Here is a 26,655-nt window from a genome sequence, read left to right on the forward strand (position 1 = left end):
CTCCTCCTTAGCTGTAAACCTAAGGCTGCAGCTGGGGAAAGAGAGGGGCTTGTTTCTACAGAGATCATTAAACCAACTCTTCTCATTTGGAGTAGAATGGATGAAAACAAAGCAATGCTCTGTAAGTGCTTTTTTAGCAGAAAAAGACAAAAGAATTGGTCAACACTAGAAAGAAAAAAAAAATATAGATTTTGAATAAAAAAAACAGGCAGAACAGTAAACACAAGCCCTACATATTGTGCTCGTACTGAACAAATGTGTGAGTGTATATTGCCCCTATAACAGAGCAAATGGATAGGTGGAGTTAATTTGGACTTTTCTATTGCAAAACCAGAATGGCAAGATACGGCAAATGCCCAGCGGTGGCAAAAGAATTCAAGGTTCTGGTGTGTTCCTTGAAAACCTCATCTTATAGCACCAATCTGTCAAACAAATATGCATTAGTACATATATCCGGGCATTGTTCCATGCAGAAGAGTCATTGGCTCCCTATGGGAAAACACAACGACACTTCTAGAGTCTTTCACAGAATACATATACAATTCAATAACAACAAATCAGAATTTAGTTCCAAGACACCGTTTACATTGTGTGAGGTCCTTACATTAACTTAACTATCATCTAAATGATTAAAGTACAGAATAAAGTGAAGATATAAGTAATAATGTGTAAATAATATGGAGGTGCAGGGGGGGAATATGGCTGAGGACTGGAAATGTATTCACTAACAGGTCAAGAGAAATCTCAAACATGAAGACATTGGGTTTTTATGAAAACAGGTTTTTAATCCTAGATAAAAAAAAGTAGCCAAAGAAAAACAATGAATGAGCAAACTGATCAAGTTGGTTGCACATCAAGGCAGCTCCATGACAAAAGGGCACTCAGTGGCCCACGGCAGCTACACATATTATATATTAGCTACACTTAATATAAGCCTTGGGAATGGTAAATGGACAATGAAAAGTCATAAAAGAACCATAAAGACATTGCACCCATTGGGAATCCCATGGTCTGTGCCTATGTGACTAGGCTACAGCCCTCACTAGAGTCTACTAGTCAACGATGAGCCCACTAGGGCAAGGTTTCTCATATAAGAACTGTTTGTGACTAGGGAATGGTGCCCTCACAGACCTACAATCCATATAGGACATTATATGGTGGAAGAACTATCACCTAACTGAAGAGGCAGCCAGAAAATTCCATGGCCATAGAGTATCAGGTCTATGCAGATCCATCATCAATGACCAAACAGTTATGGGTCCCACATGACACATTTTTCAAGGCATTGCAACAACACTGGACCCCATAAAGATATTTATACTGATGGAGATTGGCCGGCAGTTAGTAACAAACGGCACATTACAGTCACATTGGGGGATGGAGAGGACATAAAGCAAAAAGAGACAATCTGTTTGAGAATGAATTTCTATCATTAAAATCATCAAACAATACAGTAAAACTGGCATGCAAATCCATAAAGTGTCATGTAATACAGGGACATTATTAGTAAATTACAGTAAGATATTACTCTACAGGATCATTGCTGCATTGCTAAATAAGAACATGCAAGAATGCCTTTTTCCAATGGTTTTTAACAATTTAGCCGGACTCTCTGTTGGAGGAAAAGCTTATGCCAAGTAGCTGGTATATTATGATTTCTGTGTAGTAAAATTAATATTCTATACAGAAATGTCACTTGAAGGAGGAGCAATTGGTCAATCATGTTCCATCATGCAGCTAATTAATAGTACTTTGTCCTCAAAGCTTTATATATAAATAGTAGCAAAAATCTCTGCACTCAACAGATCAAATTCATAAATATTTTATGTGGAATCCAACATTTTGGTCACTTTGCACCCAGGCAAGCTGCTTTTGGTCTGAATAATGAGCCCCAGTATATCAGTTCATTGTTGGTTTGCTGGGCTATTGAAAGTAAATGACAATTCTATTCAATCTATGTAACAAACACAAAAGTACAGGAGGTTTTTGGAGGTTTATGGAGTTTGGTCAGCAGGTACAGGTAATTGTTGCTGGAGTTTCTAGCACTAGGGGGGATTGACAAATTGTTAAGATTTAGGGAGGCTTAGACTTGATAAAAAAATGATCATTTGCTATATATATATATATATATATATATATATATCTCCGGAAACTTGATAAAACTTGATAAAAGAATGATCATTTGCTATATATATATATATATCTCTCCGGAAACCCGTTATTCAGAAAGCTCAGAATTACAGAGAGGCCATCTCCCATAAACTCCATTTTATCCAAATAATTCAGATTTTTAAAAATGATTTCCTTTTTCTCTGTAATAATAAAAATGTAGCTTGTACTTGATCCCAACTAATATATAATTAATCCTGATTGGAAGCAAAACCAGCCTATTGGGCTTATTGAATGTTTACATGATTTCCTAGTAGATTTAAGGTATGAAGATCCAAGTTTCAGAAGGATCCATCATCCTGAAAACGCCAGGTCCGGAGCATTCTAGATAACAGGTCCCATACCTGTTCATATATAATTATAGTTCTCCAATAGAAAGCCTTCTACTGGTCCCCAAACAAAAGTTTCACCCATCTCCACCAGAGAGTGAGTTTTGTTCTTCAGCCTAACCAACTTCATTCAAGGTCTTCCACTTTCAAGACACTCATCTTTCTATAATGTATATAATCAATTATACAGTATGTGGAAAGCTGAAAAAATGTAATTATCAAACTCTAAGGTTTTGCATATTTTCGTGCCCAGACACTGGTTCTGGACATAATAAAGGCAAAGCATCATAATGGCGGTGCCACCAAGTCAAAACAGCCACAAAACTCTTCATTTAAAAGGCTATCAAAAATATACATAAGGCATCAATCACATTGAACTGGAATTACCTTCTTGGCAAAACACTTCACCAACTTATAGCAAATATAGCAAATTTATTTAATAGGCAAAATATATTATATTCAATTTTTTTCATTTATAAGTAAGAGGACATGGCTTACTCGACATTGACATTCCGCTAAACACAGTGAATCATTTTCGGGTTCTCAACACTCCAGTAAGATGAACCTTTTCCCAAACAAACTCATCTTTGAAGAACCCATTGGGCCATCGATGGAAGAGCCCCCAACCATTACATAGTTATTCACTCTACCAGTGGGCCGACAAAGGCTTCAAGGACCCGCTGTAACAGACCTGCTAGCAGCTGCTTCAAATCATGTCTTTCATAATAAGGAGGAAATAATGACAAAACATAGGAAACCGGAGAAAAATAGCTTTTGTTTCGTATTAAAAATACTTGCGAAAAAAATAAAGATATTTTATCATGAAACCATTACTTGGCGTCGTCATCAGTGCCCGATACAAAATGTCTCAGTCTACTCCAGTGATGGACTGTACAATTACAAAGCCCCTGAAGTTTTCCCATAGCCACGACCTTCTCAGAAGAAATGGCAGAGATTCAAAAACTTGGAACGCTGTAGATATCAACCAATGCATCACCAAAGTCACAGGAACAGTGTATTGATCACAACAGTTTCCCCTGATTAAATTAAGGCAATCAAAATATCTACAGGGGACATTACCCCAAGGGCCTAGATTTAAAAACAGACTCCATTTAATGAAGAGGTATTTAGGGATTCCTGAACTACCCTCCCTTGTCTATGGGTCAACTTAAGCCTGACCTTGGATAGGACGGTCCTGTAGCGTAAAATAAAGAGCTGCCAAAACACAGTTGAACAAATAGCAACAAGGTGAACCCTCCCCAAATGCTAAATCACTTTCCAAAACTAAAAGGAGTAAAATGTATGCTTGTGATGTATGTGTTTATATACAGTATCTCTTATATTTGTATATCTTACAGGGAATAATCATGAGTCTGTAGCCTTATATGGTCATGTGGTTATGGGACGTCTTAGTGACTTCACAGTAGGGGCTGCATAAACACACACACACACACATTTTTGGCAACATCAGACACAAAAATGGAGAATCATATGCATACAAGAATATATATATATATATATATATAGTATAATTTCTAATCTGATTGTCTAGCACCATTGCATTGGAGAAGACCCCACTGTACCACCACCACTACCAAAGGCTCAGGTACCTCATTTACAGGAAAACAACATGGCTTCTATAACATTAATAAAAGTGTTATTATCACTTCCTCTTGACAGTAGTCAAATATTTTATTATTTCTAGAGATGCACCAAATTCCAAATATTTAGATTCGGCCAAATACCAAGTTCTCTACAAAAGATCTGGCCGAAACCTAAAAAGAATCCGAAACCCTAATTTGCATATTGATTGTTAAAATTTTATGAGAATTCTGTACATTTTGAACACCATTAAAAAATTATAGCATTTAATTGTCCAGAGCATTCAAATAACATTACTTTAAAGCAGTGATCCCCAACCAGTAGCTCGTGAGCAACATGTTGCTCTCCAACAACTTGAATGTTGCTCCCAGTGGCCTCAAGCCAGGTGCTTATTTTTGAATTCCAGGCTTGCAGGCAAATTTTGGTTGTATAAAAACCAGGTGTACTGCCAAACAGAGCCTCAATGTAGGTTGACAATCCAAATGGGGCTACCAAATGGCCAATCACAGCCCTTATTTGGCAGCCCAAGAACATTTTTCATGCATGTGTTGCTCCCCAACTCCTTTTACTTCTGAATGTTGCTCACGGGTTCAAAAGGTTGGGGATTCCTGCTTTAAAGGCTTGGATTTGGTTCAGGGAGACAGATTTATTTTCAAAGTTATTTAGAAATATAAGGGAAAAAAATTCAAATTAAACTTGGTCATTTAAATATTTAAAAAAAAAAAAAAAAAAAACTTGAATAAAATGGGTTTCAATGTTAAAAATGCATTGACTTCTATAGAAGCTCATCAGGTTTTAGCTGATTATTTGCGTCATTAAAATGTTCAAGATTTTTTTAATTTAAAACTGTAAATTTGGAAGACTCAAATTCCCAAAAATTTGATATAATTTTTTTTAATGCCGTGATATTCTTGAATTGCGAAAAAAACAACATATTTTTGACTTGTGATAAATAGGCTCCTTAGGTCTTGGTGCATCCATAATTATTTCTAAAGTCAGCAAATGTTTCATTTAACTGAGCTGGGGAATGCTCTAGAATTCTTAAATAATAATTCTTGAGAATAGCAATGACTATTCCATTGATCATTTCCACATAATATGAAGGATACAGTAGGAACGTACCAAAAGTCTCCTAGAAGAAGCTCTTTGCACAAGTTATACCCTAGGGTTGCCACCTGTCTGGTTTTGACCCGGTTTTTTGAAGGGCTGTTCAGGTCAAAATGGGCAAGATTTCTGGAGATTGACGCGGCAATCGGCCATGTCATAGCCTGCTCCTGATGTCAGTTCCGTCTCTACTGCCCCGCCCCCCGCTACATCGCGGCCCCATCTTCCCCGAAGTTCGTCGGGGGGAAAGGTGGCAAACCTATCATACACTTAACCTGCTAGTCCCTAATTTCCACTTAATATTACTTTTAGCACAAACAAATAATCCTCCAACCCATAGTGTAACAAATGAAAATATCATTACAGAGTTCCCGGCGAAGGTCGAGCCAGAAATTCAAGAAAAACATTTAACACCATACATTAGTTTTCTTAGAGAGCAAGAGAAAGTTTTCTGAATGGTATATCCCAATTTTTTTGGCTAATCTGTCTTTCCCTATATATCAGTAAGCTTTGTATTCCGCACATAATTCTAGAATCTGGCGGGGCATCACCTGTAGCACACATATCATCATTAAGACTGGCTAACATAGCAGCATTGAAAACATCATTGAAGTACATAAAACACAACATATTCTAGAAAAATATTAGAAATATTTTTGTTGAACGTAGAACACCTTTTTGTTTATCTGCTGGATAACATTATTGGAGAGACTCGCACAGAGAACAAACATTGGGGATTAAAATACTTCTTTTCTCCAGAAATTGCATTGATATTGCGGGTTCTAAAAAATATAGAACTAAAGCAAAAACTATTGGATCATTTACACGCCATGATAACAGATTATACCAAACATACTCAGATATGGAGTAAACCCTTTCCCTGTGACTTTTTAGCTGTATCACACACAGGGTGGTTGATGATTTGGAGAAATATTCTAGTTTAGTGTTTTATGATGCTCGGTGATCACTTGGACAATTGCACAATGAATAAGAAGCCAACAAAATGTGTTCTTTGTACGGTTGTAAAACAGTTGTCTACAGCTGAACAATAAAAACACTCAACGATCTTGGTCATTATCCCCAGCTTTACACAAGGGAATATTCACCACCTAATCATAAGGCACTGACACTCAGCTCAGTTCTGGGCTACTAGGGCAAATATCAAGATGGGGAATGGAAGAATCAGGCGGGAAATAAGTAATTTTTTCTTTTTTTTATAATTTTGCTACGTTTTCTCAGTCTGGAAAATCTGGTACCCAAATGCAAACAGCGCTGGATAGTTCATGCTAAATCCTAATGATCCATATATATATTTGTTTAAATTTACATTACAATTTGTTTTCTGGAAGAAAAAAAAATCCAGAAAACGATTTGAAATCTGACATATCTTTGTGTTCGTCCAGTGTTAAAAATGATAAGATCTGTATCTTATGTTTGCTAGGGATGCACCGAATCCAGGATTTGGTTCGGGATTTGACCAAGATTCTTTTTTTTAAGCCGAATCCAAATGCCTCGACAAGAAAGTCAATTATGTTTTACTCTTTTTTTTTTTTTTCTACTCTCTTTCCCCCTAGTTTCCCTAATTTACATATGCAAATTAGGGTTCAGATGTAGTTCGGTATTCAGCCAAATCTTTCACAAAGGATTCTGGATTCGAATTCTAAAATAGTGGATTCGGTGCATGTCTAATATTTGCTCAGTGTACAAGGGATGTCAGTTAAACAGAATTACAAGCAAAAAATGAATTTTGGTATCCATCTAGGTCTAGATTTGAAAGTATAAAACAGAGGGACATCCTAACACATAAGACTTCTAATTTCTGGAAGGAAAAACTAAATTTTCTGCAAAACAACCCGTACTCTTACAGGTTTCCACTGTTAAAGAATAAACACCTTCCAAAGAGGTGGAAGAAAGGGAAACCATTAATTACCCTATGATATTTGATTCTTTAAACACCAAATGGTTATTTTTTTGGCTGAAATTTCCAGTGAAATTTCAGGTGAAATAAGCCAGTCACTTTGGAGTTTATGAGAACCAAGCTAGCATGTATTTAAGGCCTGAGTTTTTGCCATTCAATCACAATACTGCAGTAGTGATGGCTGCATTAGGATTGTTCTGATATCAAAACATTACCAATTAACATTTTCTTTTTTTTGCAAATGCCATGAGTTAATAAGGGGATAAACGGTGTCTTCTTTAGTTCGATCATGATTTGGTCTCACTCACCAATCCCTAGTTTTTATTTATTACTATTATTTGCTTTATTCCTGATGTCTCTCTCCTGCTCCTGTTTTAAGCACTTCGGTTCCTGCCACCGCTGGGCTCAGAATCTTTGGTCTCAGAGTGCTGGGTGGCACTCGGCATATTACTCAAGATGTTCGCAGTTGCAGTGAAGGAAGCTTGAGAATGAAGTGAGGACAGTCCTGAATGTCAATGAGCTGGGCTGAACCCTCTCAAATTGGACCTTCGTTGTGCATACTGTGATTGGACTTGTTGTGTGTGACACAGTTCTGTTCGTTTAACAGATTCGCTGTTTCGTCTGCTAAGCCGTCATGTAGCTCAGTAAGAGTCATGTCTATTTTAGTGTTTTCACTGTCTGAGGATTGGGGCGTTTTGTCCATACGTGAAGCCATTAACGCATTCTGGTACTGCTGCCTTGTGATCTAATTTGCAGATAAACAAGAGAATTCAATAAGTAAAAGATGGCATTACACATCAGCATGACGATCTGTATACTTACTAAAATTTACTACAATAATATCAATTAAATGTTTTATAGCACCAATGTATAACAAGTCAGCCTTCCTGTATGTATCCGAATTAATATATCACAAACTAGCAAACCAATAAGCAATTAGCGCAAATAAATACAAATACCTGGCTGTTTTTGGTTACTACTAGACCAACTACTAGATCTGTGAATGCAGAATGTGGCTTGGATTGAGTTTTTGCATTTTTTGTGGAGGATTAAGAGGACATAATGGAGTTAGGATATCTTGAACATCCCTGCCATGTGCTTTATGATTAGGGATGCAGAGAATACAGGATTCAGTTCGGTATTTGGCCATGATTCAGCCTTTTTCAGCAGGATTCGGATTCAGCTGAATCCTCGTGCCTGGCTGAACCAAATCCGATTCCTTAAAATCATGTGACGTTTCATCTTTCATGAAGGATTCAGGGGTTCGGCCGAATCCAAAATAGTGAATTTGCCATTTATGAATTTTAGGTATGAGTTCTTTTTTCATTTGCCTTGTGATATTACTCTTAGTGGGCTTCGTAATATCTTGTGTTTGCTATAACAACAATACTTTGGGACTGATGAGTGGTTTGGGAATATAAAGGGCCTGCATAATTTAGAAGTAGAAGAAATATCTGGTTACTCTGTATTTCAGGATATGATTGAAGAAAAAAAAAGACTTAATTTAGACTTTTATGACAGATGGTGTTAACAAAATTACCAACATGCACTGCACATAATTATCCTGATAACACAAACCCTACCTGAAAACTGTTAAGCACTGAAATGTACTAGACACTTGGTGAAATAAAAGGTTTTTCCTTCAAGGACAAGAATAGTTAAAATCACTGGGGTGGGAGAAGACGGTGCCAAATGTTAGGCAATTCTCAGTTATTATAACTGTTAATCTAATACCCCAGGTTGGTGCTCCAGTCTGCTGAAAACTGCACTGGCCCCGATTACTTTTGTATGAGCAACGAGCCACAAATCTTCTAACTCTGCCTTCATTGCAGGCCAGCGCATGTGCAATAGAGTGAATAAGTTGGCTTTTAGTTTAAACTTCAGCTTTTCATTGCAGATGGGCACCCAGGGCCAGTGCAGTTTTCAGCTAACAGTAGGACCAGCCCTATAAGGCAAGTAATTATAATCAGTGGGATGTGTCGAACATTTGGCAGCCCCCAGTGAATAAAGCTTTCCTTCTGCTTTAATGAATAGCTTTCAGGCAGATATTGGTCAGGTAGGCTGTTCAGAGGGATCCATACTGGCCAGTGGAAGGGACGGCAACAAAGGGGGCGGACCATGATGTCAGAGCGGCAGGATGATGACAGAAGTGTGCAGAGTTATGGCATCACAGTTGCCTCCAGAAGGATCAGGGAAGAAAAAAAAGGAAGCAAAAGGGTAAATTTACAGTAGATTCTGGGTGGATTGGGGGCTGATATTAAGTGTATAACAAATTTATGGGCTACTACACTGCCAGTAAATTTGTAATACTGGTATAATACCAGACGGGTGGCAACCTTACATAAACGGCCTATAAGATTCAGGGAAATCTTAAGTGGACCAGGTTGCCATTCTAAAACGATATACTTCGTATGTATGTTAGTAACACCTTATAGTTAATGAGATGAAAAAGGGCAAAATGATCACAATCCATTCTTCGTATTTTCCTACAATTATGAGATAAAACAAAGGAACAGTAACCCATTGAGCTGGCTGGCAGTACTGACTGTGTTTGGATTCATATACACCTATATGCTGCATAACAATAAATAGCCATGTAATTAGACAGAGGTCTGTCTGGCAGACATGGTCAGTCTTTAACTATTTTTTTAACCTTTATTAATCTTGGATTTTGAAAATAAAAAACAAAAAACACTGAAGTAATACCTTGACAAACTGCAAGTCTGTTATGGCTCTTACAGAGTAATCAGGGATATAGACTTGCAAGAAGGAGGCGTTGAGCTGGTTGTTGCTGCTCCCCAGCGTAGGTGTCACTGCATCAATCCTATCGCTTCTGTTAAGCGAGTCAGAATGGTTCAATCCACATGGACGGGGTGGAGATTTATTCTCTGCTATGACAAAAAACAACAATAAAAAGTTAAATTAACACAATACAGACACACAACCCTGAAGGAACAAACTGGGCTGCAACAGGGTATATGGAAAGAACCATGTCGCTGATTTATCAGAAGTACTTCCATATTCTCTCTATTTATCAAAATCCTTCCTGCTCAGTAACAGGCAATGATATTTTATACATCAGCCCCTAAAAGAAGAGTAACTTTAAATTAAGTTCAATTTACCTAAGACATAAAATGTGACAAGACGTTGGGTGGTATATACATATTGTGTTTGGAATTTCTGAAGCTTGAGGACATCAGGTATGTTTGGGGGGTCTCTATGCTACCCTGAATTTGAGGGTCAATGCCTGTGACCTTAGAAGTGGCAAAGGATTTAGCTATATACTTTAAGTAGACAATGGGTGTTACTAAACTGTTAAGGCAAACAAAAAGGAGGCTGTCCAGCACGCAAAGGAATCCATAGGGGCAAAGTATAATAAATATAACAATATTTATTCGTAGAGTTTAAAATCTACACATTTCCACGGGCCCTACACATTTCATGCCCTACAGACACTTCATGGGCTCTCATGAGTGCCCGACAGCTCCTTTTTTGTTTGCCTTATTTCCGCTCCCTGAAGCTGAGGGTCTGGGCCACCTGGACCACTTGTTAGACTTGGGGAGTTATTGACATTGGCACAGTAGCACCTTTTTCTCTTTCCTTTCTCGTTACTGACCAGTTCACACGCACAGAAAATTATCTGAGAGTGTTCTCTATCACTTTAAAGAGATGAAATGGAAGTGAGAAAATACAGCATTCTGCCATTTTCCCTGACAGTCTATGGTAGCTAGGGTATTAAGTATGGCAGCTATCACATTGTTAAACCAGAAGAAACAGTTTCTCCATACACAACAATCTATGCCCAATATATGATTATTATGATAAAATAAAGTTTAAGTAAACCCAATCAATTCCCCCCCTACATGATGGAGCAATTGTTAGTCCTGTTGCTAGTAGTGCAGGGGGTCCCAGGTTTAATTTCAGCCTGGGCCCGATCTACAAGGAGATTATATGTGCTCCCCATGTCTGTGTTGTTTCCTCCTACACTACAAAAACACACAGGCAGGTAAATTGTCTACTGATAAAACTGACCGTACTATATGTGAATGTGATAGGGACTGTAGATTGTAAGCTCCACTGGGGCAGGGACTGATGTATAATCTCTGCAAAGTGCAGCAGAATAGGTCAGTGCTACTAATAATGATATGATAATGTTTTAGTAGCACAATGTACAACTGCTGCAGCAAATGCCGATACTGATCTGAAGAGCAATGAACTTTCAAGCCAATTGTACTTTTACATGATTTGCAATTAAGGGCATTGCAAGAGAAAAAAGCACACCAGTATCTGCTCAGCACTTGTTCAACGTGAGACTGAATAGTGACAGATTAGTGCTGCGGGAATTTACAAGGTCAACACGAATTCCGATACTAATGGAACAATAGTGTCACACATTCCTATGCACGGGAATTCTGCTGCAAACAACCAATGTTATTATCACAGATTCCAACATACACAAAAAGTTGCTACAAAAAGCTTGGCTACGGTTACCGGTTTGTACCCAATTCCGCTGCAAATGATGTTAGAGATTCCTATAAAAAGGGATTTTGTTGCAGAAAGCATGGTTAGTGCTACAGGTTCCTAGGCAAAGCCGGCAAGAAAAAAAAAGCAACGGAGAGGAGCTTAAATAGAAACATGCAGATTTACCTGGAGAACCTGCTAACGATTCTGTTCTGCTCACAACAAAGGTACGAGACAGGGACAAGGGAACTGGAAATTAAGGAAAGAAAAGATGAAAAGGGAGGAAACTGGGTAAGTACTTTACAGCACAAAATGTGCAAGTGGTAGCTCATCTTAAATAGACAGACAATGGTATAGGAAGACACTCTGCAATTCGTCCTCGTTTTTTTCTGTTGTTGTGGTTGTTGGTTGCTAGAGTACCCATTAGCCTAGCAACCAGACAGTGGTTAGGAAGTAGGGATGCACCGAATCCAGGATTCGGTTCGGGATTCTGCCTTTTTCAGCAGGATTCGGATTTGGGCGAATCCTTCTGCCCGGCTGAACCGAATCCTAATTTGCATACGAAATGGTGTGACTTTTTGTCACAAAACAAGGAAGTAAAAAAGTTTCCCCCTTCCTACCCTTAATTTGCATATACGAAATAGGAATCCGTTCAGTATTCGACCAAATCTTTCATGAAGGAGTCCGAATCCAAAATAGTGGATTCAATGCATCCCTATTGGGAAGTCAGAATGGAAGATGAATGGAGGAGTAGAACCTTTATAGAAAAATAAGTGATAAAAGCCATATAGAGATTCAACACAACCCAATAACCAGCATTTTAAACTGCAACCTGAAAAAAGGCAGAATATGAAAGCCAACCAAAAAGTTGCTACGAATTAGCTAACATGTTAGATACTAGAGCTTTCCCTGTAAGAGGGAAATTGATTGAGAATAAACCATGATTGTAGCTTGTGTTTGACTGGCACAGACCATTTTCCTTACCCATTCGACTGTCATTCCACCCCTCCCTCACCTTGTTCCATGTTGAAGTGATGGATTCTGGGACTTGAAATCCCTTTGCTTTCCAGAGAATCTCCACAAAGCCCACCACAGAGGCAGAGAGAGATGCATGACACCCTAAGGTTCACCCTTAGGGTTCCTAGTCCCACTGGGGAGTTAGCTCAAGTGAACTTTTGCATAATAACAGCAAATGTTCTGCATCTGACCTTCATTCCATCTAACAATTAGGCAGTGGCTGGAATAAAAGGTGATGGTGCAATAAAAACGTTTAAACAACAAACGTTTTAACATCTAGCACTAAATCAGGCTGTGTGCAGGTCAGAAAAAAGTAAAGGAGAAAAGAAAATCCAGAAATGTAAAGGAAACCATTACTGTTGGGTGGAAGATGCTTTATTTGTACCAGAATAAACTCATGCAGTTCAGTACACTTGCCTAAGCAATAACAGAACACACCTGGACTGGGTACAGATGGGGGCGGAAATTACAGCACTGCCAGACCTCTATTATATTGCCAATCTAGCTGCCCTTCTACAGGCATTTACAACTGCAAGTACTATTAGAAATACTAAGCTCTCACTTTGGGGTGGGGGGGTGGGGACATCTTGCTCTCAAAGGAGAATTCAACCCTAAACTTAAAAAAAAACCTACCCCCCTACCCCACATAGACCCCCCCTCCTGAAAAAAGCCGCATTGCCCGTAAACTCCGATGCCTGCATCTGCACCGAAGGGCAAGTAAAACGTTAGGGCCATTTGCCGGAGGTAACACTTAGGCTGGGGGGGGAGGAGGGAGGGGGAGTCTATGTAGGGTGGGGGGGTAGGGTTTTTTAAAGTTTAGGGTTGAATTCTCCTGTTGAGTATTGTCACTTCCAGCTTACGGGAATCTTATGCTGATGTAGGGTGCATGAATATGGAAAATAATGTGGGTAAGCAGGTGTGGGTGGGGAGTAATCGGGTTGGGCGCACATCTGCAAAAAACAGCCCATGCAGGTCTCTACCAGAGATTTTGGGCTGGCGCTCCTGAAAAAAGCCCCATCCAGGGTCCAAATACAGGAGCATCATGTCGCCATCTTCTTCTAGAAGTAAAGTGAGGAACTGAACTTTAAAACAAAAAGCCATCACTTTGCTCTACTGTACATCAGCACCCAGCCTGTGGACATAGAGGATCCAAAAATGTATATGTAAATTTAATTGCAATTGAAAGTGGTTTGCCTGCCCTTTGTTATTGTCTTCTAAGAAGCAGTAGATCAGAAATCAGCTCAAGTCAAGACCCCAGTTCCCACAATGCCCTCCATCTTCTATTCTATTTATTCTCAGACCTATCAGGGAACGTGCAGAGCATTGTGGGAAGTACAGTCTTTGCTGAAGGAGAAGAGAATACCGACCAATCAATGCTATCAATGCTGCAATGATATGAAGGAGATTAGGGGATTGTAAGAGACACATAGAAACTGCTTTTAATTGTAATTACATTTACAAATAATTAAATTTAATTGAAATTTTAATTAGCGTATTTTCTTTCATTATGCAAAAAAAAAAAAAATTTCTGGGTGGACAGTCACTTAAAGACACTGTACAGTTATGGGATCTGTTATCTAGAATGCTCAGGACCTGTGGTTTTTAGAATTTGGATCTTTAAGCTCCCCATAGACGCGACGATTCTTCTTGCCGAACGACCGATTTTAGGGAAGCCCGACCGATCCTTCGAAATTATCGTGCGGTTAGTGGGATTCGAACGATCGTACACCTTATGATTTTTCGGCAAAAAATCATAAGGTATCAGGAAATTGATCGGCCAGGTCAAAAAATCTTTGTCGGTCCCAGTGCAATCTATCTATGTTTGCAGGGCCAAGCAGGCAGCTCCCCTTTGTTTTCCTGGCAAATTGGTCTTTTTAGTTGATGGTAAATCTCACGATCAGGATCTGATCTTTTTAAAATCTCAACATCTATGGCCAGCTTAAGTCTACTAGAAAATCATGTAAACATTAATTAAACCCAATAGGCTGGTTTTGCTTCCTATAAGGATTCATTACATGTTAGATGGGATCAAGTACAAGGTACTGTTTTGTTATTACAGAGAAAAAGGAAATAATTTTTACACATTTGGATTATTTGGATAAAATTAAGTCTATCGGAGACAGCCTTTCTGTAATTCTGAACTCTCTGGATAATGGGTTTCTGATAACATATCCCATACCTGCACAACCATTCTCATGTGTACCAGCAGATGGTGCTATAGCCCTCTCAGTGGAATCAGTCAAACAAATAGAATATATGCCACTGTACTTTCCAAAAGGCAAGAGGAACACATTTATCATCATTTAGGCAATTATATCATGTATTTTATGGAAGGAATAATGGACCTACAGTTGTCACGTGCTAAACAGTATATTTTAGTGACACTGATGAGCCTGTTTGTGCTGAAGAAGAGCCCCTAGCACTTTCCCTTACCCTGTTCAACACTTACTTAAATATGGAATGTCTGAAGAGACTGCTGTGTGTAAAATATTTGGTCTCTTCTACTACACACGGCGCAGTGTCTTTCCCTGACAAAAGTTCCAATCTGGAACTGAAACGCTGGAACCAATAAACCTGCATTTTGTTGAAACTTTGCCTCAAAACTTCTTTGGAGTGCTGTCAACTCACCTTGGTATCCATTTATTTTATAGCCATGAATATCCTGTAAATTATATCCTTAACGGTGCTTAGTGATGTCATCAGTTATAATTGGAGCTTAGTGATGTCATTTCTGTCACGACTCACTGAAACTTGTGTATTATAATAAATAAAGTAACCTCTGTTGCAAAATATGAGGATATTAGAAGTCATTTAATTAGAAGTTCCATGAGGCCTTCGGCCTTGCGCTTTTATATGGTATATAACTCCTCTGTAACTTATAATATCCTTATGTTTTACAATAGGGGGCACTTTATACCCTATATAATGCAGTGTGCTGAAAACATTGATCCTGGTGAGTGTGAATATGATTCACTGGGGCATATACTGATTTGAATGATGTATAATCCCTGTATATCACTGCAGAATATGCTGAAGTTATATAAAAACAATAAATATATAACAAAAACTTTATAGCTGGAAAAAAGATGGTCCTTTGTTAGCTGGCACAAAGCCATTGTGTGAGTGTATACTTCCTGTTAAACTGCAGCTCTATTAGCCTTTATGGTGAGGATTTTAACCAGGCATCAAAGGTCAACGCAAACGAGAAACAGACGATGCACACACAGAGCAAAGTGAACCATAGACAATTAACAGGTAATTTAACAGCAAACAGCACAACATGACTTATAGGACAAAAAAAATACTAAGGGTGTTGACATATTTAGGCCTATGCAGGAGAACTTGAAACATCTTTATTGCAGAGTAGTGTTTGCAAATAAGCAATATTTTTAAAGCCCAGGTTCAAAACCAGAAAGCACATTTCTGATAGCACTGACCATGAGCAAGGGCCAAACAAAAAACTGCACAAAGAGAAAAAGAGAGACAGATTCTATAACAAGCTAATCTACCTGGTGATGCAGTGAGAGCCATTACGCCATAGTATGAAAATGCACCTGCTTCAAACTTCATGACTTCCTTGCTCGCTTCCACTTCTACCTTCCCCTGTGAATAAATAGGTATTACACATATGTATTGGAAAAGAATATCATTTGAGCAAAGCAAACTTGTTTTTCTACTACGGAGACTTGAAGGGAAATATATGGGTACGTTCCACGGTTAGGAATGTTAACAAGAGGTGTCTAGTCTTTCTGGTACTTTCCCCAAAACCCTAGTGCACTACAAAGACATGACAACACCAGGCAGTAGAGCAAGGGAAAGATGCACAGCACGTGAAATGCTTGGCAGCAACTGGCCTGACCTGCAAAACAAGAACAAAGTAGTCCACGGGCTTATTCCGCTGGTAGAGGTAGTATTCAGCAGACTTCTTGTTCTTGTCATCAAACTTCAGCTCTTGGATGACATTGGGATGTTTCAGCAGCCTTAGAAGTATTTTCTCTGACATCTGAGAGGGGCTAAATGAATCCACTTCTACAAAGGAAACACCATGCAAGAGATTAACCTTTTGTGCAACTGCACCCATGCATCCTAGTGCAATGCCTCCAATAATACTAGAAAGGCTAAACTCACTAGCCCAAGGCAACCACAGTCCTTTAGCAGGGAAGATCAGTGCCCCCAGTAACTCTCCATCCTTTTTGTACTGATTCACATTACATCCAGAGCATATATATATATATATATATATATATATATATATATATATATATATATATATATATATATATATATATATATATATATATATATATATCAAAAAAGTCCAGACAATAGGATATTAATTGGATATTGCAGCAGCGACAGCACTGCAAGGGATTTCAACCAGATAATAGTGGTGAAATAAAAAGGTTTATAGGTTTATTAATATCCAACGTTTCAGTTCCTAATTGGAACTTTCATCAGGGGTTTTCGAGTTATTCCTTCCGTTGAATGGCCGGCGCTGCTAGCGAGGAATCTATAGTGTGAAGATTGGAGTATCTGGGGCTAATACCCGAAGTCTCGCGATAGCTGCGACCAGGAAGGGAGCGCTGAACGCCGAGGTGAGCTCCGCCATAACCGCTTCTTTAATCGTTTTATTGTTTTCGAGTTAGGAACAGAAACGTTGGATATTAATTATTATTTCACCACTATTATCTGGTTGAAATCCCTTGGAGTGCTGTCGCTGCTGCATTTTTTATTTTACCCTGTTCTGACTAGCACCCAGGCTATATTTTTTGTAAGGTGTGCGCTCCATTCGTAATATATATATATATATATATATATATATATATATATATATATATATATATATATATATATATAACAAGCTAATTCAACCAATTTGGTGTTGCCAAACAAGGGCATTACAAGGGTACCCAACTTTTTGCATACTACTTCACTAAAAATCTTTGTTCAGAAAACACCCCAGTACTCAGATGTTCTTGGGAAATGAAAGACATACCACTGTTATCTTTTTTGTTGAAAGTAGAGAAAATTATTATGCAGGCTGAGAGGGGTTCCCCAACTTTTTCATACGACTGTATTTGTCACACAAACAGGAAGTACATTTTTTTTCTCTTTCACCCATTCCTGTCCTAATGTGCATATGCAAATAACAATTCAGATTCTTTCGGTATTCGGCAAAATCTTTCATGAAGGATTCCAAAAATAGTGGATTTGGTGCATCCCTTTTGCTTAGCATTGCAACTTTAGTGCCAGTCACATAATTGCCACATAGCTGGCAGGCAAGGGGGTTTAACATGCAGTTTAGGGGACCATACATGAGCTGATAAAAAAAGCAGCTGACTGAGGACCCCCAGAATGAGCGGGCGGCTGCACATGTGCTCTTGCAGGGTCCATGCAATATGATCGGATTGTTGGACCAGGGACAAAATGATCTGATCCACAATCGCTTGACGACCTGCCAAACAGGCGGGTGTTTAGATGTATGGCCAACTTAATAATACGTGAATGGCTTATCTTAGTGATATTGTGGGGGTTATGCCGTTGGTTACATAAGATTTTGTGTGGGGGAGGGTGATAAGGGTGATGCTAGTGACCTGCAACGGAAGCAAAATCCAGGGTCACTCACAAACCCTCCCTCTAGGCCCCTAAAGTTACACCCCGGTCTATGAGCCACCATTTTGTAATGTTCTGTGTGTCACTCACTGATAAAAAAAAAAAGCAGCTGATCACCTGACAGGAAATAATGCAGGTTGTAACAAACAGGAAGTAATGTGGGAAGATACTGTCTATTCATTCATTGGCTGATGTAACCTAACTGATATGTGTGCCCTTGTGTGACAGCACAATGCCTAGTAAAGCACATTCTACTTGTAAAGTATATTATTCATTAAAAGAAGCTTTATTTATATGAAACTGTGTTTTACACTATTTCCAAGTCACTTTACACATGGCTGCATTGCAAATGAGGCCCCTGAACAGTTTTTTTCTTATCTTAACGCTATTTTTAGATCAATAAGAAAAAACTGAATTCTCTAGGCCTCTTACACATTTAAGCGTCACAAGCTCAACTCTGAGATATGTTCTTTTATAGCTGCTGCTGTATAGATTAGTTTCCGTGATTCTTCAGTGACTGCACTCAGGAAGTGAGAAACACGTGTCGGCACTGATGGAGAATTAAAAGTCACTTGTCCCTAAGCCCAAGTGCCCCTTTCCCATCCCCAGTTAAATACTGCCTTTCGTATTACCAGTGATCTCAAACTGTGATAAGCCCAACTTGCCTGTTGCTAGGAAACGGTGCATTGCCAGGAGAAGCTGTGGTGATATTTTAACCTTCATCTCGTTGTCGGTTTGTTTAAAAGCAGAGAAGTCCTGCTTCCTCTCCCGGTGCATTACCTTCTTTTTCGTCCTGTTGTCCGCTGCAAAGTTACAAAAACAATACACAAATTGTCGTATGTTAACATACTGCTGCTGAACAGTTGCGCAAAAGAAAATGTTATTACAAAGGCGAAATGTGTTGTGACCACGCCCATTTTTGTGATCACACCCCCTAATTACCATGTTCATTTTACAAAATTTGGCAGGTTAAGAAAGTTTGAACATATTTCTGTTTTTTTTCCAGTTATTACAGTTTTGCAAATGAAGGTGAATTGCCCTTTAACTGTGAGTCTAACTTTCCCCAAGGGACCTCCTTATTTAAATTGTTAGAAGTATCTTAGTTGCACCTGGTGGCTGTTCTGGGCTCTCTGCCAAAAGCCAATTAAGTTAGAGTCTTTGTTTCTTTTTCTGGTTGTTCAGTGCAGAGAAAGTCGGGATTTTTCAGTACAAACGTGGGACTGCGGGTTGAGCTGTCAAAAATGGCACTCTCCCACTGAAAATGGGACAGTTGGGAGGTATGGTATTGAACTATCAGTTACAAAAAATATAATGTGTGGCACTTTTATATAGTCAGGGGCCACAGACGGGCTACTTAAAATGTTGCATCTGTCGCTGTTTTATGGCTAATCTAAGTTAAATATATATCTTTATTAAAGGTGCTTAGTGACATCATGAGATATAATCCATGCTTTATAATGTCACATTTATTACACTGAAAATTGCATTTATAAAATATGTTCCTCCTATTGTAAAACAAAAGGATATTAGTGACATCATCAGATATAATCCATGCTTAATGATGTCACGTGTATTACACTGAATATTACACCAAAAATTGTATTTACAAAAATATGTACCTCCTGTTGTAAAATGCAAGGATATTAGGAGCCACCTCTGAGCCCTGAATATTCCAGCAGCCTCATATAGCACAAAAATTATCATAGTTAGGAAAGGACTGGTTAGCGCCCTCCAAATCATTTGTCTCCAACACAAGAAGTTTCCAAAGGGTTTATTTACTATAACCCTATACACAAATGCCAGTGCATAAAGGGGCTGTTCACCTTTAAATTAACTTTTAGTATGATAAAAAGTAAAAGTAGCAATAACAATATATTTGTAGCCTTCCAGAGCATTTGTTTCTTAGATGGGGTCAGTGACCCCCCATTTGAAAGCTGGAAAGAGTCAGAAGAAGAAGGCAAATAATTAAAAAACTGAAAAAATAATGAAGACCAATTGAAATATTGCTTAAAATTGGCCATTCTATAACATATTAAATGTTAACTTGAAGGTGAACCACTCTTGTGCCCCATTGCACTAATTAAAAAAGCACTTCTGCCCAGGGTCTTAAAGTGCAAAGAGGAGCCTAACCCCCAATTATTTGACATAATGAAATAAATGTTAATTCTTAGAAATCTTCCAACATATTTAATTCCAAATGTCAGTGATTTTAGAGTTTGTAATTGTGGATAGCAGTGTCTTTCTGTCCTACTATATTGTTTGTAGAATCACCAGGGCCGGGCCGGGCAAGCCCCGCCCCCAACTCAAGAGAAGGAGAGTGAAGAGACAGACGGGGTGCAGAGAATACTACTTGAAAAAAGTTGATAAATACTAAATTTTTCTTTGAGAATGAATTTGTTTTTCCATCTCAACCTTTGCTAAATCTGCTGCCATTTCTTTACTCACTGTACAAGTCTGTTTCATCCAAGATCTCAGATTTGATGATCTCTTCAATCACATCTTCGAGGGTAACAATGCCAAGCACTTCATAAAATGGATCCCCTTCTCCCTCATTGTTAACCCTTTGCACTATAGCAAGGTGTGATTTACCTGCAGCCGAAAAAAAAATAATGTTAGAAAAGATTTTATTGCCACTTAATTACAAAGCCAATGACAAACTAAACAAATAGCTTTTCTTAAAAGGATACTGTTTAATCTATAATGGGTGACAGTGCAGCAGGATTGTTTCCAAAGGACTCTTCCCTTTCCATTTTCCCTCTTTATATCCAGGGAAGGTAAGGGAAGGTCCAAGGGGGGTGTCTTTGTCTGGCAACAGGATATCTAACAATTCTTGTTAAGGCAACAGTTAATACAATCTTATTTTAGAGAACTCGAAAGAGAATAATAATAAAGATCTGGAAATGAATACCGGCGTTTTGGCTCGAACTCAAGGCATTGGCTCACCAGTTAATTGCTATGGAGGCAGACCCACACACCCATGATCCTATTTGCCAGAACACCAAGGTTATTGCTCTGAATATCCAACATAAGAGGCAATACTGAATCCAGTAAACATGCAATTGTCAATATGAGCTTTGCTGAGAATCACTTTGTGAAATCTCTGCCACTAACAAAATAAGAACCCTGTGTTCAGAGTCCTGCAGTGGGTCTGGTAGCCGCGGGTTCCCGCAGGTTACCCGCAAAAACATGCGGTAACCTGCGGGTTGAGGGGAGAAGTTCTGGGTGCGGGTAAAGACGCGGGTCGGCGGTCCTGCGGGTTTGCGGGCCGCGTGTTTTCTCAATAGCGATATTTACTCCTTTTTTCTGATCAGGTCTACTTCCGATGATGTCACTTCCGGTTTACAACGAAAGCACTTCCTGATTCTTGATGGTCAGCGGGTCACGGGTCCGGGTTGCAGATAAGGTACTTGCGGGTAGGGTCGGGTGGCATTTCTAAGCGGATAAGAATGCGGGTTGCGGGTCCGGGTTGCAGGTACGGGTCGGGTCCCAGAAAATGGACCCACGCAGGAGTCTACCGTGTGTCACAAAATACATTAAAGGGCAAGCAGAGCTCAATGCATTGCCAAATTTATATCCTATATTTTTATATATATTTATTGTGAGTTGGTCCCTAAGCTCAGGAAACTTGACAGCAGCTCAGTGCTGGGGTTCCCTTGGGCTGGTACAAAACCCTAAAACATACTGGGAAGCATTGCTATCCTACTTTTTTTTCTTTTTACTTCTTTGTAAGGTTTAACTTTTCTTTAAAATTGCATTTAGGCTTTATATTCTGAAGCGGATTCTGATTTAGTACCAAGGGATCTGTTCCAAAGCTAGAGAATTCTGTTATTGTTTCTACACAAATGATGTTTGCAGAGTAGGTAAATTGGTATAGGACAGTCATATTGTCCTCCTTGATGAATAGTTATATCTATAGAAATAAGTCAAATCAACTGGACTAGCTGTGGTTTTTCTTCAAGAAAAACACAGCAAGTCCAGTTGATTGGACTTATTTCTATAGATATACCATGACCTGGATGAATGAGAACTTTCACAAGCATATTGATGAATAGTTGTTATTTGCGTCATTCAGTCCTAATAATCGGGCATTTATGGCATGGGACCAGAAGAACATTACTATTTTGTAATGATTTCTTTCAAATTTTTTTTTTAATCAAATGAGTCTACAAACCAGACAAAAATAAACCTTGTAAGTCTAAAGGGTCATCGGTGAGTCTGTCAGAGTGAAAGGATCGGAATAAAATTAGCCCAGGAATGAAGATATGTCTTCTCAGCTGATATAAACAATGAATAAATTCAATTTTCCCATGGTTAATCGCAAGCGGTTAAAGATTCTTTGTGAATGCCGTTTGCTGAAACTTGAAATTCTTTTGCTATTCTCAGCTTGTGATCATTTAAAAGGAATTTTCCGAAGCAGTCTAATATTAGATTTAAAATGAAGTTTCCATTCTACTCCAACGATATTCTCACCAAAGTAACTGCTATATAATCTGATTGTCTTCGAGCCACTCATTTAAATGCAGATAGACATACTTTACATACCAGCTGAACACCAAAGACTTAAATCAGATAGGCCTATGTTTGTTATTGTAAGCACTTTCCGACCAATAATTAAACAGCAGAAAAACACATTATAGTAACAAGCTGTTATTATTTAGTCACAGCCCGTGGGCTTCTGCCACATGTGATTATACAGCAAGCAGTGTGATTGGGGCGGATATGCCAAAGTAACATGCACGTGGGCTCAAGATGAGAAAATCTAGAAACTTTATAAAAGATAATTACGTTCATTGACAATGACATACAACTTACACCTGTAAGAAACACCACAGAAAGCAAGGGACATTTACCATCACTTTAAGGGGTAACTATTTGAAAGCATATTGTTAGCACTATGACTTTGTTCTCCCAGCTATCAATACAGGTATGGGACCTGCTATCCAGAATGCTCAGGACCTGGGGCATCTCAGGTAAGGGGTCTTTCTGTATTTCCATATCTTAATCTACAAATATAATGTAAACATTAAATAAACCCAATACGCAGGTTTTGCTACCAACAATTACAAAAAAAATCTGAATTATTTGATCTAAATGGAGTCTATGGTAAATGGCCTTCCCGTAACTTGGAGAATCCTGGACAGGTTTCCTGATAATGTATCCCATACCTGTACTATTAATAATACGAAATGTAAAGCAGTCTACACACACAGATATCTATATCTATATCTATATATATATATCTATATATATCTATTTATATATCAATTAATCAATAGGAACACCAGATTTTTACCCAATAATTTATGCTATTTTAACATCAGACACTGGGTGCCATCCCCACTACCGAAATTAGCTGCAAATTGCACCTGAACCACGGACAGTTTTGATGTATAAAATGGAATTGAAAAAAACAATGCTGCACTCAGCTGCAATAATGCTGAAATTGTGAGAAGAAAGACAGCATTTTGCGTAAAAAAAAAAGAAGCCAATTTTCATCTTAAATATCACTTTGCATAATGCACTTGCCTAAATATATTTTTTATATATATATATATATATATATATATATATATATATATATATATATATATATATATATATATATATATATATTTATATATATATATATATATATCCGTACAAATCGGAGTGGAGCACTTGACCTGTCCCTGACTTACAAATTATATATAAACAAAAAAGTCCAGATTTCACATGGAATTTATCTGGACTGGTGCTTGAACTTGGAAGTTCCTGAAGACGGCTCAAGTGTAGGAGCCGAAACATTGTAATAAAGCCAAACACCTTTTTTTTCACCTAAGACGTTGGAGTGCGGTTTCATTTTGTTATATGCATACCTGTTTATGACAAGCACCCAGGCATTTTCATTCTATTAGGTTTATTAAGGGGGTAATTTACTAAAGTCTGGTCGGGCTATTTGGGGCAAAACTCAAAATTTTTAATATTTATTATAGCCCAATGCAGCAAAAAGCCAGAAACCGAAAATCCTCCATCTCAGACCTGCCGAGGTTGTGTATAAATCAACAGGAGAGGTCCCAAATACTATTTTGACGTTTCTGTGGTCTGTGCTGGAAATAGCCCGAAAATTCAACCATTTCGGGCAATTGTCTGAAAAAAAATCTGGCTTTTCGTGGGAAAAAGCCCCAAAAAAATCGTACGATTTGGGTTTTCGCTCGATTTTATTGAGTTTTTACTCAAAACAGTTACATTTTGGTTTTTTAAATAAGGTAAAATCAGGTATGGGAGTTTGGTCTGGTAAAAAAAATTTGTTAAATTCGGATTTTAGTAAATAACCCGCTAATGTTTAAATTATTTTTAGCAGGCCTTATTAAGGTATAGAGAACTAAATTATGGAAAGATTCCTTATCCGGAGACACTAAGTTCCAAGCATTCCAGATAATATATACAGTACATTAGTACTGTGCCAAGTAAAGTCTCAAAAGGGGAGTTCAAGTGAATAGACAAAAGAAACTCTAATGGAAGACAAATATTGGTTTGGAGCACCCAACACCCTAACTGCTAAGAATGGTCAGAGTTATTATGCTGCATTATGATTTCTCCTTGTGCTGTAAATGCTGCTTTTATCCTTCAATCACAAATAGGACCATCGAATTACTACTAGTTATGTAATTAAGTGTTACACATCTCTGTACAATAAGGGGCCCCATTTACTTAGCTCGAGTGAAGGAATAGAGGAAAAAAACTTCGAATTTCGAATGGTTTTTTCGGCTACTTCGACATTCGATATTCGAAGTCGAAGGATTTAACTTCGACAGTCAAATATCAAGGGTTAATTAACCCTCGATATTCGACCTTAAGTAAATTTGCCCCTAAGAGTTTAAATAAATGAGAATGTAAAAACTTTTAGTGAATGGACCTTACTTCCTGGCAGGCAAGAGGCAGAATGCTGCCCAGTATACTGTGGGTGAATGTACTGGCATTATATTGGTACAAACATGTGGGTGTTTGCCAACAATGACCACTAGACCTCAGGGCTCAAATTCTCTGTTCTACTCCAGTGAACTTGTTTGTGGAAAAAACAATAATTAAATGTTCTCTGTGAAGATCTATTGGTGCAGGCCCATTTCCGGTAACACTACATTTTGTACACAAACAAAGCCAAGCTCTTCAAATTTCAAGTACAAGGTAAGATTCTGCATAAATCCAATATTAATGCAAAGGTGCCAGAAAACACTTTAGGTTGCTGGCATCGGCTGAAATATTACAATGGTATATTGCCCCTGGTAATATTCAAACTGGCAAACTCTGAAGACTGGCTAGTGGCTGAGTTTCAAGTCTATTATTCTAGACTTCGATGGGTGATTTCTAATTGGTAAACATTAAATCACTCATGTTATACCAGGGACGTTCAGCCAAGATGGCACACGGAAGGCTCAATTGCACTTACCATATGTGACTGGCTGCCCATTGACGAACCAAACAGTACATTTTTGGTAGCACAGACCTATCCTCTGAATGATGACACATTAATACTGGGCATCACTTAGGGGTCTGTAACAGGCAATTATATGACTGCATTAAACAGATAAATCAATGCATGCAGCCAACTTGAAGGTCATGGGTTCCCAATTATATAATTCTGTAACGTATTGTTGTAGATCAGGCACTCAAAGAGCAGTCTTCAAAAGAGATGTGTAAGGCTAGCTCCATGTGTACCTAATTTAACTTTTTGGATTTCACGCATCTCTTTAGATAACTGCTCTTTAAGTGACTGCTCTACACCAATACGAGACAAGGCTAATTTTGTCTGCCCCACCTTTTAAAAGGTTGTGGTAGGGACAACTTCAGCTATAGATCCCAGTGAATCCAAGCATTCTCTTTCTGCCCTTACAAACATTGGTTTATGAGAAGAAACCATAACTGGTCGCTGCCAACATGTCCTTCAGCAGAAATTTGCCTTGATCTCCATTTGCAACAAATACTGGAATACTGTGCCCTAAGGGATTCTGGGTTGCAACCAACACCATAATGATAAACAGACTTAGTGTAAACTTATTTGGGAGTCTCTAATGAAGACATAAGAACATTTTTCCGATGAGCACATGGGAATAGGAGTTAACTCAACAATTAGCCCAAATAATAGTTATAACATGATGAGGAGAATTCCTTAGCAGTGACTCAGAGGCTAGATAAACTGAGCTGTCACAGACCCAACAAAAATGGAATAATAGAGAGTCAGATGATAGCCGGACTTCACTTTGAAGGCAACATATGAAATAAAAGGTTGATGTGGGTCGGTCTCTTCCAGGTGCTGTGGTTTCTTTACTACACTCCAGAAAATGCTGGCAATTTTAATTGGCTTCTGGTGAAACAGACCCTATAAAATTGGATTAAAAGCTTTTACAGACCTCGGACCAATGAAACATTGTATTTATATTGTGATGTGCAATAATTAATTTGTAC

At 38.4% G+C, this 26,655-nt stretch overlaps 1 protein-coding gene across 3 annotated transcripts in view; it reads right to left on the bottom strand.

Moving 5' to 3' along the window:
- Nucleotides 1-4,193: 4,193 nt before the first annotated feature.
- The window catches only part of cnnm2.L (cyclin and CBS domain divalent metal cation transport mediator 2 L homeolog), a 97,802-nt gene continuing 75,340 nt past the window's right edge, over nt 4,194-26,655 (bottom strand). Inside the window, exons 2-8 of one of the 3 annotated variants that reach the window (XM_018241686.2) lie at nt 20,659-20,802; nt 18,879-19,016; nt 16,460-16,629; nt 16,110-16,203; nt 11,770-11,832; nt 9,829-10,010; nt 4,194-7,867 (exon numbers count right to left, since the gene is read on the bottom strand). In XM_018241686.2, coding sequence (XP_018097175.1) covers nt 7,658-7,867; nt 9,829-10,010; nt 11,770-11,832; nt 16,110-16,203; nt 16,460-16,629; nt 18,879-19,016; nt 20,659-20,802 — 1,001 coding nt within the window. In that variant the 3' untranslated portion in view covers nt 4,194-7,657. Of the gene's footprint in view, nt 7,868-9,828; nt 10,014-11,769; nt 11,833-16,109; nt 16,204-16,459; nt 16,630-18,878; nt 19,017-20,654; nt 20,803-26,655 lie in introns of those variants that run through there. The other 2 variants (XM_018241685.2, XM_041568678.1) reach the window with 2 other exon arrangements.

Source organism: Xenopus laevis, chromosome 7L (genome assembly GCF_017654675.1).
Source record: "Xenopus laevis strain J_2021 chromosome 7L, Xenopus_laevis_v10.1, whole genome shotgun sequence".
Taxonomy (NCBI): Eukaryota; Metazoa; Chordata; class Amphibia; order Anura; family Pipidae; genus Xenopus; species Xenopus laevis.